Source organism: Cetorhinus maximus, chromosome 17 (genome assembly GCF_964194155.1).
Source record: "Cetorhinus maximus chromosome 17, sCetMax3.hap1.1, whole genome shotgun sequence".
Classification (NCBI taxonomy): Eukaryota; Metazoa; Chordata; class Chondrichthyes; order Lamniformes; family Cetorhinidae; genus Cetorhinus; species Cetorhinus maximus.
The window spans coordinates 71187021-71201479 of NC_135895.1; the positions used below are offsets into that span (position 1 = coordinate 71187021).

A 14459-nucleotide genomic window follows, 5' to 3' on the forward strand; every position below is an offset into this window, starting at 1 on the left:
AAACTATAATTAAGCAACCAAAACAGTAGTCTTTTGGTTTTTCTTTAGACAGGCTAGCCAACTGATCTGATTGGTGTGTTGGGTTAAACTTGTTAATTAACAATGGATAAAATATTCATCCAATGACTAGCAACAGTAAAAAGGTCCAGCCAAAGCGGCCTTGCCTGTGCCCATCCTTAGGGATCTAAGAAGGCAACTGACAGCGCAATCAGTTTATGACCAACATTTACATTTTATTAGAATTATAAATACAAATGAATAGCATGTCAATCAGGAAATTAATACATTAATCAGCAACAGATAAACAAATTATCTAATCCTCATGTACAATAATATTAATTTATCTATGTGAACACCCTGAAAATATTAAAAAGCACCTTATAAAAACACTCATATTTTCCAGTGAACACTGTACAAAATAATGCATTAACATTTTCCAATCTGTGACTTTTTAATGTAAATTTTGTGTTTATTGTGGTGAGGAATATCTCTGCTGGGGAATAGAACATTTTTCTGTTTCCATGTGGAATAATATTGGATTGTTTTACTGCAACAGGCTCCTGATGGGCTTATTTCTTCCGTGCAGATTTGTCATCAACTTGTCTACATAAATTTAAATCTTGTCAAATTACCATCATAAAAACATGATACTGAGGGCCAATGATTAGGTGCAGCATTTTATGAGCAAATTATTTGTTACCTATTTTTTACTCAAGTCTATATCATAATTATTTTTTCAGATTGAGAAGGAAGAACCCCTATCAGCTCACCAAAAAAATGTATTGGACAACTCATGATTTATGAATGAGATATGACTCCAAATTAACAGATCATAATAATTACATCATGTCCTAACACAGGTATAGAGCCATATAAGTAACAACAAGCCACAATTCTAATACACATCATAAGTGTAGCTTGTCTGATGAGATGATTATATAAATCTAACACACACCCTTCGGGTAATATCTCAGCCATAGGGAGTAATTAAATAAACCAATAATAAATAACAACTGTATGCACACACAAATAACCAACATATACAGATATGGTGAGTGAAGAAAAATTACAGAACAGCGTAATGGTCATTGTGCAGTTTCCATTCGATTCCTAAAAGAATCATTTGTATTACCATACCAAATGGATTTTGTTTTTTAATCTGTTTGCAGTAAGGGATTTGACCATTTTACCATTCAGTTTGTTATTCTAGAAATTACCATCTTCATTATTAGTAAATTAAATATTTCCTTCCACTAGTGTTCTAACCAATTAAATTGAAAGTTTTTAGTTTTTAGGTCTGTTGAAATTAGATTTCACAAAACCTAACCTATGATGCATCAATAAGTTGTGGCATTAGGAAACTTGGGTACTAATTTGCTCACAACTTACTGAAAATCACTGGACAGAGGCTTAGAATGAGGAAAAATATGTGGGGACATAATCCTAGGCCAGACACAGAAGCTAAGAAGCAGGCCAAGATGTAGGCTGTTTTCCTTTGCCTTCATAGAAAATGTTGTTATATAGAGGGAAACCTAAAGGAGAGGACATAGAAATTAAAAAGAAAACTCTTAGTTTTGTTTTACTACTAGTGTAGTGTTTGAAGTTAAATTAAACATGTTTGACCATTACTGCAAACAATAAATTACCTCATCCCTTAGTGGATTTGTACTTTATGTACCAGTCACAGAGGCCACTAATAATGCATTCATACGAAACAGTAAACAAATTGTGCAAAACTGTAGCTATATATAATCTATTCTGGCAACATATCACTGATCTAACAAATTGTTTAATATCAATCGTAGGACCAGTTCTGTCTCCTTTAAGTGGAAGTGCTTCATTTTCAAATAGTCTATTGCCATCTTTTTGTAAAAGTGACAAATTTGTCATTAATATAACAGCCATAAAGGTACACTTCTTTGGACTTAATCCTGTGGTGGTTAACACATAACACAAGTATCTGCATCTTCACATGATGGATTGTGCAGTAAGCTTTGCAGCCTTGTCATTGGCACTTGTCATTCAGAAAGATAGAAAAATTGTGTTAATTAGATTAAAGACAGTGAACTGAATTCTGTTCATAGAGGAGATTCACCCATTTATAAATGGTACTAATTTGGTGGAATGTTGAAGATGTAAAAACAGTGATCTTGAAAATTATTGCCACTCCTTTCTTGCTTGCCTGTTCTTTGACCTAAAAAAAACTGTCAAAGACCTGTAATAAGAAATGTAAAACACAATTAGAGATATTTGACATGCTGTCCTACACTCTTAGAATCAAAGAATAAACCATCTTTAAATTTTATCAGAAACTGCTGTAGGTTGCAATGTAGTTATCTCACTGTTCCCAGCAGTAAAGTCTAATAATGGTTAATGATAAGTTAAGCATAGGTATCTCACCTCAGCACATGCTGCCATCACATTCATCCTTCAACTTGTAAGTTTCTGATGTTTTATCCTGATTTTCATTGCTGTCAAAAGGAAACAGCCTTAATTAGCATTAAAAATTGAAATTAGTTATTGGCCAATAAATTAAAAAATTAACTTTACTGTATATTTTTCCCTTCTCCCCTAACATTGCTAACTGGTTAATGTTTTATTGTTATTCACTGCCAATTTTGACCTGTGAGCTTATACAGCAAGTTTTGTTGAACTACTTGACCATGCAGACCATCTCAGCCAGGTCAAATCCTGTGTCATGTCTACACATGATTGGTTACAGTGATTCTAACTGATTTTGTTTCTCTGTCTTTGCATGGTCCATCTATACATTACTCCAGCTAAGATCTGTTAGCTCCGCACAGACTCAGTGACTGAAGCTGGCACCTTCTTGATTTATAAAGCTCGGTATACATTGCATGGTGCCATCTGCAACTGAGATATCAGAGAATGGTTTCACTGTAACATACAAAGCCAGTACATACTGTTTCAGTAATTATAATCCTAGCATCACTTACACGGAGTTTTTATAAAGCCACAGATCATGCAGAAGGGAATAACATTTATAAGTGGTCACATGGTATCTCACTTTTAAATAACATAATAAAAAATTCAAATTCTTACCTTAAAAGTGAAAACTTTTTTGCTTGTGCTAAAAGGGAAAGAGGGAAAGAAAATCAATTGATTTTATTTTTCCTGAAAAGGGAACATTCAAGTTAAGATGCCAGGTTCATTGTGCTACTGAGAACTGGACATTCAAACAAACTATTAAGAAAACAAAGTACATGCAACACAGGATCAACCACTATTAAAATTGTTATAATTAGGGCAAATTACTTATTGCAGCACAGGTCAGAGTTGCTCAAAAGTACCATTTTCACTGTCTCTGAGATTCCTTATGTAAAGTGTGGCACTTGAACACCAAATTGCACCACATACAGTAAATGTAGAAATTTGCACAGGTTGTCACAGGATGTTGTGCAGTGCCAGATCACTTGCCCCAGTTATAAATTCCACAGTAGAAAGAGACATTTAAAGGTAGGTGGAGAATTTGTGTGACAAACAGAAAGAATTAATGTGATTTTGTATCATTCCAAACAGAAGCTGATTCCCTGAAGAAGCACTCTCAAGATGGGCTTTTTGAGAATTTGCAACTCTGTAGCCCCATGGTTTTCTGCCTTATAAGTTAAATGGACAGAAAAATCTGTACAGGAAGATGGAATCTGTTACCAATGTACACACACATAATTACTGAGCACATCCAGGAAAGGTTTAGGACAACAAACTAAAGAGGAGATCTTCTCCCAGAATGCCTGTATGTCAGTGTGCTGCTTCATTATGCCAACTATCCTTAAGGACTTGCTCAGTGAGATGGCTAATTTACGCCACATTATGGACAGTTTTGTATTGGGGACCATTCTCACAAATTGAATTCTAGAGAGAAAGAAGGCTTTCAGTTTATCCATTTTGGCTGGATTCAGACCCAGGACCCAGCGAGGAAAATGTGTCAAAGCGTTGCCCACCCCTCCCTGATTTAGTTTGTTTATTTTTAATTTTGTTTTTGACCAACATGGTCTTTATTCTTCATAGTTTTTTATCTGAAGGAAGACTCCACCCTTACAGCAGGAAACCCTCAATGTTTATCAGTTCAACAATCTGAGCAAGAGGTGTTTCTGAGCACGTAGTCTGTTTTTCTAATAGCCTTCTCATTTTCAGATTGTTTGTAATAAGCCAGGTAAATGTTGGAATCACGCTTCATGGTAATATTAATGAGCATCAGTAACATCACAATTATGTGAAATATCCCTGTCTGCCATTTTAATAAAGGTGAAAATGAACTTGTTGATATGTTCTATTATTAGCATCACAGAATGATTTAAATCTTTATAGTTTTTACTCTTTATACTTTGTGACTTATTTAACTTGTTGCACTTTTGTCCAGATTTCCCCATTGGATTCCCATGCCTGCCATCCATCATCGTTTGCTTTTTTCATTCCGAGCATCAGAATTGTGTCTGAAGCAGACCTCTCCACCTCGACAGTCATTGTTGGCTGGAGATAACCTGAGAGGCAATATCTTTCCACAAGCTGTGTCCCTTTAAATTTCTGTGCCATCTACCACTGCCCTCGCCCCACCCCATGCAATGAGATGGGCATACTACACACCTTCAAGCACTGGATCTAACAGTCCAGCTGAGAGCAATAGTTGCCAGAGACTTGTGTTGGAGGGAAATAAAGTTTAAATGGTAATCCATATTGGGGTTCAAACTCAAGGAATCCAATGGGAAGCTAGTTCTTTCAGCTAGAGCTCCTGGGATTGACTAGGAACTGGTTTTATGGTCCAGTAACTATGATAGCAGATTAAGCGTATGTGTGTAGAGTTGTACCACTCTAAACACCTTAAGAGAACATGCCTTGAAGCCCAGCTAAACCATGACACATCATAAACTGCGAAAAGCCTTTTTGGTCAAACAAGGATAGCTGAAATCTGATCAAAAAGATATACAGAAAACTGTAAGAATAGAAAACAATTATCTGAGATATATTTACTTTTCTTTTTGAGCTGTCTCACTACCCAGGCTAGCAGTGTCATGGCAGAGATGCCAGCTGCAGCAGCAGTCGCTGTTAATACGGGTGAATAATTTTCAGGCAATGGTTGTGGAGTTGAATCTAACAACAGACAAAAAAATCAACTTTAAAGCCATCACAGGATATTTCAATAAATGCCATCATTCAACTTTAAAATAAAATTATTTCCAATATTTTACTAGTTCAAAGAGTGATTAATAAGAAGCTTTTAAACTCAAATAACATACATTCACAGGTTGGTATTGGTGAAGACCATGGGCAGAATTTTGCCCTCGTCGGGTAGGCTTGGCGGGGGTGAGCAGGAGTGGTCAGGAAGCTGACTGCCGCCTGCGATCGGAGCCCAACTGCGAGTCCACGCTGGCTGGCCAATTAATGACCAGCCAGTGTGAAACGCCCGCTGCAGCGCTCAGCGCTGCCTGGGTGGGGGGTAGGAGGGCAAGTGGGGAACTTCGCGCGTGCCCGCGGGTGCATGCAGGAAAAGCTTCCTGAGGCACAGAGCTGCCTCAGGGAGACAAAGATTTTCAACATTGAAAATAAAGAATTTAAAAATGTTTGAAACATGTCCCCTCTGTCACATGAGTAGGGACATGTCAGAAATTATTTTGAAAATTTTTTAATATTTTTAAATCACTGAACGAAACCTCATCCCCCCCGTGGGTGAGGTTTTGCAAAAAATCCAAAGGCCGCTTTACCTTTTCGCCTGCCTGCCAACCGCAAGGGCAGCAAAAAATTTAATTCAACTGGTATTTTAATGTCCTTAATAGGCCTGTTATTTGTCAGTGGGTGCGCCCGACGCCATTGCGAGTCATTCTACGCTCATTCGGGTCAGGCCAATGAGCAGAAAATTCTGTCCCATGTTCTAGATTCCTGACACTGAAGACTCACTGACACATTCAATGAGAAATCTTCCACACAACCAAAGTCACAAGCTGAAAGGTAACTGAAGGTTCCAATCAGATGGGAACAGTTCATGTTGCCATTTTTAGGAATCTTTGGGATACCACATTTCACAGTGGGAATGAAAGAGCAAGAGCTGAATGTAAATTATTACTGTTTGTCAAACCATGCGAAGAAACGTGTATATACTTTTACATAATTTGAGATTAATGAAACATTTAAGCCAAAGATTGTAAAAGTCACATTATCTAACAGGGGATAATAAATGAAGGCAGAGCATATGCCCAATAACTCCACACTCTAGCTTCTTGGATCCTTTTAACACAAATTCTTCAACACAGCTAAAGTAACAGGTAGACTTGCAGGTGAAATCTGCAGCAGGGTGGAAACACATCATGCAGACTTGTTCTGGGAGCTTCAGTATTTTACATGGTATAACTGCAATAATGTTATTCAAAAAGCTTTAATTCTGTCGATGTGACTCTTTGGGAGTCATATAAAGAACACATAATTGTAACAGAGAGAGTTTATTAATTGATCTCTCTCGGAGAGATGGGCTGTAAATAATATATGATAGATCAAGACCCATGCCTCTGAATGAAGGTCTTGGCAATAAATTAGTGCATCATGGAGACATTAATTTGGAAATTGTAAAGAGATTCTTTTCAGATTTCTAAATAGATTAGCAACAGAAGAAATTGCAAGGGATGTTCTTAAAATACTTGTTCAACTGGTGCCACTGAAAATTACCTTTGCAGGTTGGCATTGGTGCTGTCCATTGACCTGTAGCTTCACACTTGATTCTGCTTGATCCATTCAATACAAATCCTTCTGGGCAGTTAAAGTCACATGTTGAGTTGTAACTGAATGGTCCAATTGGTTTGGAGCAGGTTACAATAACCTCGTCTTGATTCTCCAGTTTTTCACATTGTACAGCTGAAACATGCAAAAGAGAATTGGTTGAGTTGCAATGGATGATGCAAAGAAGCTCAGGCACATGCATTTCACAAGCCTATGTGTTAACCTCTATTGAAGCCTATTTTCTGAATTAACATTATGATCCCAGCAGGATTATCAGGATTTTAATTTGAATTATGCCGATTTCACAATTACTATACTCAGAACAAGCCTGAGACTCCACCTTCAATGTTGGGTTTTGTGTTTAGACGATTTTTATCTTTAGAACTCTTCAATCTTTAGCTTCTATTTGTCTCTACCTTCACAGCTGGGGACAGGCGCTGACCATTCTCCTGATGCTCCACACTCCAGTCTGTCTGATCCTCGGAGCACAAACCCTTCAGCACAGCTGAAGTCACACGTTGAGTTGTAACTGAATGTTCCGGTAGGATGAGAACAGTCCATTTTCCCTTGTCCAGGAATCGCCAGACTTCCACATGTCACAGCTGAAACAAACATCAAGCAATGTAAGTTCACATTTCTACATACAAAAGCTCTCACACTGAACATAATTTATCTGAAATGCAATCTATTAAACTATTTCCAAGTTTCTACTCTACACCCTTGGAAAATGGGACTCCCAGCATCTCATGGGCTTTTAGCTGAAATGGAAAAGCAGGATTGAGAAAGTATGACCATTGGAAAAGGTGGGGTGAGAGTCTGGCGTGGGTGATTATAGAAGGTGGGACATCTGGAAAGAACAGGCAGGTTGGAGGAGGACTGGAGGGCGGACAGCATCAGGAACTGGACAGAGGGAGGAATAACAGTGGTCCCAACATTACAGTAAGCAGAGAGATGCTTACATCCCCACGTGGATTGAGGCTAATCCTAGTTAGATGGATTCCTTAGTATAATTTCACACGCTACCTTCACATTTGGGGATAGGCGCTGACCATTCTCCTGATGTTCCACAGTCCAGTCTGTCTGATCCTTGGAGCACAAACCCTTCAGCACAGCTGAAGTCACACGTTGAGTTGTAACTGAATGTTCCGGTAGGATGAGAGCAGTCCATTTTCCCTTGCCCAGGAATCACCAGACTTCCACATTTCACAACTGAAACAAACATCAAGCAACGCATGTTCACATATGTAAATACGGAAGCTCCCACTCAACATAATTTATCTGAAATCTAGTCTATTGAACAATTCTTGTCTCTACTTTTTATCCCTTGATATCAGTTCACAGTCTACCTTCACAGTTGGGGATGGGCGCTGACCATTCTCCTGATGCTCCACACTCCAATCTGTCTGGTCCTCCAAGCTCAAACCCTTCAGTGCAGCTGAAGTCACACGTTGAGTTGTAACTGAAATCTCCGATGGGATGAGAACAGTTCTTGAATCCTTGTCCAGTAACCTCTAGTTCTCTGCATCTTACAACTAAAATATAAATTATGAAATTGAATATGAGCTTAAACACCCTGACCTATAAATGTGCATCATGTCTTTAACATTTTAAAATCTGCTTCAGAATTTTCTCTTTCTTTTAATGGGTATTGTTTGAGACTATACCTTCACAGCTGGGCGTCTTTGCTGTCCATATTCCTGTCGCATTGCACCAGAGACTCTGTGACCCCTGCAGTGTAAACCCTGCTGCACACTGGAAATCACATGTGGAGTCGAAGCTGAAGTTTCCATTAGGATGGATGCAGTTCATAGTCGCTTGGTCAGGAACATTGAGAGTGGAACACTGTTCAACTGGATAGGAGGTATTGGAATGATGTGTTAGGTATTGTGTTACAATTTGCTTTTATATGTTTGTATAAAATCGCTTTATGAAATTAGAGCAAGATTTAAGCCTTAAGAAGTAAAACTTGGGACTGATATTTGGAAATTATTTGTTGCAAAGAGGAATCAATGCGTGGGATAGAATTACCAGATATGGTAGTGGAAAACAAAACTCAGGAATCATTTAAGGAGCAATTGTGTTGCAACAGTGGGGAAAGGGCATTAAGTACTTTCTGGTTGGATGCACTGCAATGCGCTGAAGGCTGTCATTCATCCATAGTGATGATGCAATCTTCACAATTTGTCTTATGACTGAATAATAGTTTAAATGTTTTCCTGATGTGTATTAAATATTTTGGAAATAATTTCCGTACTTTCTTGTATATTGTCATTGACTTTTGATATGAAGGAAGAACTTTCTTCAGTCTATGATGGTTCAGCTAATCTAAGCTATGACAGCAGTAGAGACTTGAACATTGGGCCCTGGTTCTCATGAACTGCGCAGAGAAGGGTTGGGAGGGTGGGTGATCAACCTGACTCACTCATAACTCACGGTCTGCTGCAGGAAACTGAGTGTAGTGACGTTGAGTAGGGCAAGACCGTTCCACACCAGAGTTTTGGATTAACAAATGAAGAAAGATCATTCAGGTGAAATGGTGGAGGCCTGGCAGCAGCCAGGTAACCATACCCAGTAATGAGTTACCATTAAAATGAGAGGAGGAGAAAAAAATCCACAGGCAAAAAAAAACTGATAAAGTGAAACAGCTTGATAATTAGTAATTCAGATTACTGGTGAGTGGAGAAATTTAATTCAGTATTTACCTCAAATAATTGGTAATGTTATTTAATACAAGTCAGTTCATACTCTCTGTGAAGTTAACATGTCCTTACCATATTCACACTCTTGCCCATAGTATCCATCATTGCATACACATGTGTAATTTCCAATATTCTCGACACATTCTCCATGACCACTGCATGAAATGGGAGTGCACGAAGCTAAAAAAAAAAGGCAACATGACTCAGAAATCAATGCTTATTAATAACCTTAACACACAAAGAAGAGCATGAATATAAACTCCTATTAGGGCCAATATAATGGTGATATTGTCATAATGAACATTGTATTCAAATAATTCCATTTTATCATATTTACATTTTAATTAAGTAATACCTTACCATGTGAAAATTACAAATTGGATTATTTTAATGTCTAATGTCATATTCAGAGATTAGTCATAAATCATCCTGTGTTAGAGATTTAGAGATGACACTTGAATAATGTATCAATATTGGATCAGGATAGCTTAAAGAACCTGTTTTACAGTAATTCAGGATTTGTTTAAAACCTTTAAATGTGATTCTGAGATTAACTTGTAATGATTGTAATGATAACCCAGGTGCACTCATTAAAATAATCTTTGGTCAATTCTTCTTACCTACGTAACACAAAGGTCTTTTCTTGCTTTTACAGTTGTTATCGTTCCACTTCCCTGTATCTTTGGCCCTTTTTATGTACATTTCTACACAGTCTTCATTTCCGTTTGCTCCTACATTATTAGGTTCATTATGAGCCCAGTTCTCTGCTTCTTTGGTTAGAGATTTATTAGTACCAACCCAGGTCCAAATGTCATTGATCTTCCTTATTCCAATCCAGTAGTAATTTTTTGCAAAAGGTAGATACTCATCCAAATACTCAATTTCTCTTGCATTCTGGATTGCAACTAGATCTGTGCAATGTTCTTGACAGTAACGTCTTGCATTGTCCCAGGCCATATTTTCAATAGTATATTCATAGGTCCAGCCATGGATTCTTCCCAGAAGTGTTAATTCTGTAAAGAAAAGATGAATGAGTACACTTCCCACTGTTTGAATCAATTTTCTTCCTTACTTATATGTTTTGTTTTGTACCAAATATTGTGTTTATTATCTTTTGGGGATTTGCTGGGAAATGGAACACATTGGCACTTCTGGTTCTAATGTCAGCATCAAGCATTCCCAAGTCTGTTTAGAAGTAAAGGAAAGCTGCTTCAACTTTACCCCAACTCTAGAGATTAATCCCCTTCTGTGCCAGTCTGTGCTTGTGGTATTTCTAAGTTAGATAGATGTCAGTGCCAATTAGTGCAGAATTAAGTCAGTTTGGTGCATACGCATTAGAAACTGGGCCTTTAAAGCCATCAGACAGAGGAGTTTGATTTTGGCATAGTGTTATTGTCCCTGGCCTAGTAATCCAGAGACCCAGGGTAATGCTCCGGGACCTGGGTTTGAATCTTGCCACGGCAAATGGTGGAATTTGAATTTCAATAAAAAAACTGGAATTTAAAAGTCTAATGATGACATGTGACCATTGTCAATTGTTGTAAAAACCCATCTGGTTCACTAATGTCCTTACCTGGTCTGGCCTACATGTGACTCCAGAACCACAGCAATGTGGTTGACTCTTAAATGCTCTCTGAACAATAGCAATTAGGGGTGGGCAATAAATGCTGGCCTAGCCAGCGGTGCCCACATCCCATGAATGAATGAAAAAAAGGAAGATTTTGAGGTTTCAGAGGTGAAAGGCCAGTGTCTAACTTGCTGAACTTGATAGTTTAGATACTTTTCTTTTTTGCCAGTTCTTTTAGTCTTTCAAGGATATTAGTCGCAACCCAAGACAGTGCATATAAAAATGGAATATGATAGAAATCACCCATATTGTTAATAAGCAGCCTTATTGCAGCTTTTATTTTATGTTACTTATATCTTACCAAGAATAATGATGGTGAAGAACCACAGTTGACTTCCACCCTTCTGAACCAATAGGGGTTGTTGGTTTACCTTGTTTGTCATTTTGCTGTAAGCCAACAGAGAACAAGCTATGATTAATCATTTTCAAGTAGAATGGATCCTGTATATCAAAACCAAGATAAAAATGTAATATTTAAGGAATACTTTTCATTGTACTATTTTACTTTAAAATAAGCAACCAATTATAGCCTGATTATAGCATTCATTCTTCATGTATGTTAAAAACATGAGTTTTGAAATTATGCTGTGCAATGTTTATATTTCACTGGCTAACAGTTCCCTGAAAATACCAAAGGGAATTTCATGCAAGTACGTTAAGCATCTGTACACTTAATACTGTGATGCTAAAATTATAATTATCCGTGCGCCATGAAAGTAACAGATTAATTTAATCATTTCAACTCATAGCGGAGCCAGCTTTGGATTGGAACGGTCCTCTCCCTTGATGGGTGATTATTGCTATATTCCCTAGAAAGACTAACACTGAACAGGAGTATGACTGTTATACCCTTCCTACGAAGAATAACAATTGGTAGCAAAGTGCAAAGCGAAATGTAACAAGTTTCTAGGTACACCAAGAGTTTTTAAGTTTTTAAAATTTGAGCAGAGAACTGATTGCTCCACTAAAATTTAACTAGTCTGTGGCTATTGGTGAGCGGAGTTGGCGCATATGCATAGACCTCCGGTTTCCCTTGAGTTAACCACTGACACATAGCTGACAGTTGAGACTACTGGTTGCACATGTCTCTAAGGAGATACTAATCTGCTGTTAAGTCAGTATCTGTGCTGGGACTGGGACTTAACTAAGAAGATTCATATCAATAACTAGCATCTGTAACATAAACATCATTGAGGTTTGGGTAGAATAGATGCTCAGGAATACCAAAATTTACTTTTGTTACAAACCTGTCCCTTGTAGCTGGATATTTGGCTAGTGTTCATATGTACATATTACTAACAACCCCTTGAAATCAGTTATAACTATTACATGATTAATAATGATACAGGTGTCAATTATGTTAAAGAAAAATAATTATGGTGTTAAGGGTTGGAGGAAGGATTTACCAACACTATTTTGTTACAATTTTCAGAGTAGAAATATGTGGGAAAATGAACCTTAAGCTTCTACTGAAAAATAGCCAAAATAACCATTGGATTTAGAACTAGAATTTAGAACAATTTTGCCCTCAGTTTTACATGACTGATTACCGTCAGAGCCTAGTGTAACAGATTTGGAGTTAGCTGGTTTGTACCAACCTATACATTGTAGTGTGATATCACCCTCCCCCTCCCCCTGGCCTCAGCAAAGGCAGCAATGTCTGACCTGTATGACATGAACATCACTTACCTTAATAATAATTACCTTAGAAATTTGATTTACTGTCTTTTTTATTGCTTGCTTTTCTCCTGAAGAAAATACTTTTGTTTCAATTAAATAAAAAAGTCTCCTTTTCTAACTCACTGATATCTTATGATGATAGACTGTGAAACTGACACCACAGCATTAAATAAAAGTTAACCCAAGGACCACCAATTTGCAAGACATCACATATTACTGCTTCAGCATTTTGTATCCATTATTACATTTTCTTTGGGCTACAAGTGTGCCTAACCTTTATAGGGAGAAAGACTGGAGGGTAGATTGGAAACATTTTAAATAGATTTAGAATTGAGTCTGATAATTTTGCCTAAACAGTACAAATTTTGCATCAAATCTTACTACAATTTTAAGTCTGAACATTTTGATTGGAATGCTATCTGACTTACTGATAAATTCCATTAAAGGGCACTGATGACCATTTTACTGTAGTAAGCCATAAAGTTAGCCATTTTTCTTCCTTCCTTTAATTCTCCTTAGCTATTCTTATTTGGGGCAGAGGTTAGGCTTCATTTGGCTTCAACACATTGGGCTCAGGAAGGGCCAAATCCACCAGAATTCCCAGTCTTGATTACTAACCAGTAGCCTCTACTGGACAGTACATTGTCTCCTCATCCAAAGATCAAACAATCTGACCACAAGTGTGGTGCCCTCATCATTGAATAGCCTGTTTAGGATCACATGTGAAGTGTGACCATTTGGGTAAAATACTAGAAGACCCATTGAAACACACTTCAGGAGATGAAGGAAGTTAAAGGGAGGAGAAAAGAGCTTTTCCCTTTCAAATAAAATAAAATAAAATTTGTTAAAAACCATTGGAAAATATTGCATGAAGTAAGCACACCAGTCTTTACTTTTGTTCTGTCTTACCTTAACAAATTTGGGTTCAGATCACTGCTGTTGATTCTGGTACTCTACAAGTGCACAGTTGAAAGTCGAATGAATGTTGAATGAAGGTTTCTGGTAGACTATCTGCACAAGAAAGGAGCAATGCCTGAAAAGGTTATCTTTGCAGACTGACACTTTCACTGCAGCTGCTAGCTAAATTTATATCCTCATTCATGCAAACAATTACACAACTTCCTGGCCTTCCCAGAAAATTCCCTGTGACGATGACTGATTAGAATAAAATAGACGGAACTCCACTCTTGAATACCCCAAGGCATAATGATGGACATCAAAGATTTAACCTGTTGCCTGTTATGAAATAAGTATAGCCATCATTTTTTACATCTTTTCTTACCTATGATTTTCACATTTTCTGTGCTACTTTTCAACAAAACTAGAAATATGATAAAAGATGTAGCACATCCAAATATATTGTCATTGAGCTGAATGCTAAAAAGGGGAATTTACTTTCTAACAGATGTCATGTATGATAACAACAGAGATGCCAGACTCTGCCTCAGTGCATCTCGGCTACCAAGCTTTCTTTTTTTGGTCAACTTCATATTTGAACCTCTCCAATCAGGTTTCCATCCCTGCCATAACACTGAAAGTACTCTAATCAAAGTCACAAATGCCATCCTCTGTGACATTGTGCACAAATGCTCCTCATTCTTCTCAAGCTGTCTGTAGTCTTTAATGTGTTTGACCAATCATTCTCCTTCAACACATCTTCCGTGTTGTCCAGCTAAGTTGAAGTGCTTCACTTGGTTCAACACTTACCTATCCAGTCATAACTAGAG

The 14459-nt window shown here is 37.5% G+C and overlaps 1 protein-coding gene across 3 annotated transcripts; it reads right to left on the bottom strand.

The window, feature by feature from the left end:
* Positions 1-208: 208 nt before the first annotated feature.
* Positions 209-13829, bottom strand: LOC144692497 (P-selectin-like). 3 transcript variants are annotated; one of them, XM_078561439.1, is made up of 13 exons: positions 13642-13829; positions 11354-11439; positions 10046-10438; positions 9498-9605; positions 8391-8576; positions 8073-8258; positions 7750-7935; positions 7143-7328; positions 6676-6861; positions 4990-5109; positions 3064-3091; positions 2401-2471; positions 209-2215 (listed from the first exon to the last, which is right to left on the bottom strand). In XM_078561439.1, exons 2-12 carry the CDS (start codon positions 11433-11435, stop codon positions 2402-2404), a joined length of 1731 nt encoding a protein of 576 aa, XP_078417565.1. In that variant the 5' UTR covers positions 11436-11439; positions 13642-13829; the 3' UTR covers positions 209-2215; position 2401. The 3 variants fall into 3 exon arrangements, with proteins under 3 accessions (XP_078417565.1, XP_078417566.1, XP_078417567.1); XM_078561440.1 differs by lacking the exon at positions 7750-7935 and having other exon boundaries at positions 13642-13814; XM_078561441.1 differs by lacking the exon at positions 7143-7328 and having other exon boundaries at positions 13642-13814.
* Positions 13830-14459: the final 630 nt, after the last annotated feature.

Bases quoted from the DNA above. Each gene is read 5' to 3' on its own strand.
- LOC144692497 (XM_078561439.1), bottom strand. From the start codon at position 11,435: ATGACAAACAAGGTAAACCAACAACCCCTATTGGTTCAGAAGGGTGGA. The intron at 10,439-11,353 runs GTAAGATATAAG...TTTTCTTTACAG, and splicing joins CTTCACCATCATTATTCTTG to AATTAACACTTCTGGGAAGA. The intron at 8,259-8,390 runs GTATAGTCTCAA...TTTATATTTTAG, and splicing joins AAAGACGCCCAGCTGTGAAG to TTGTAAGATGCAGAGAACTA.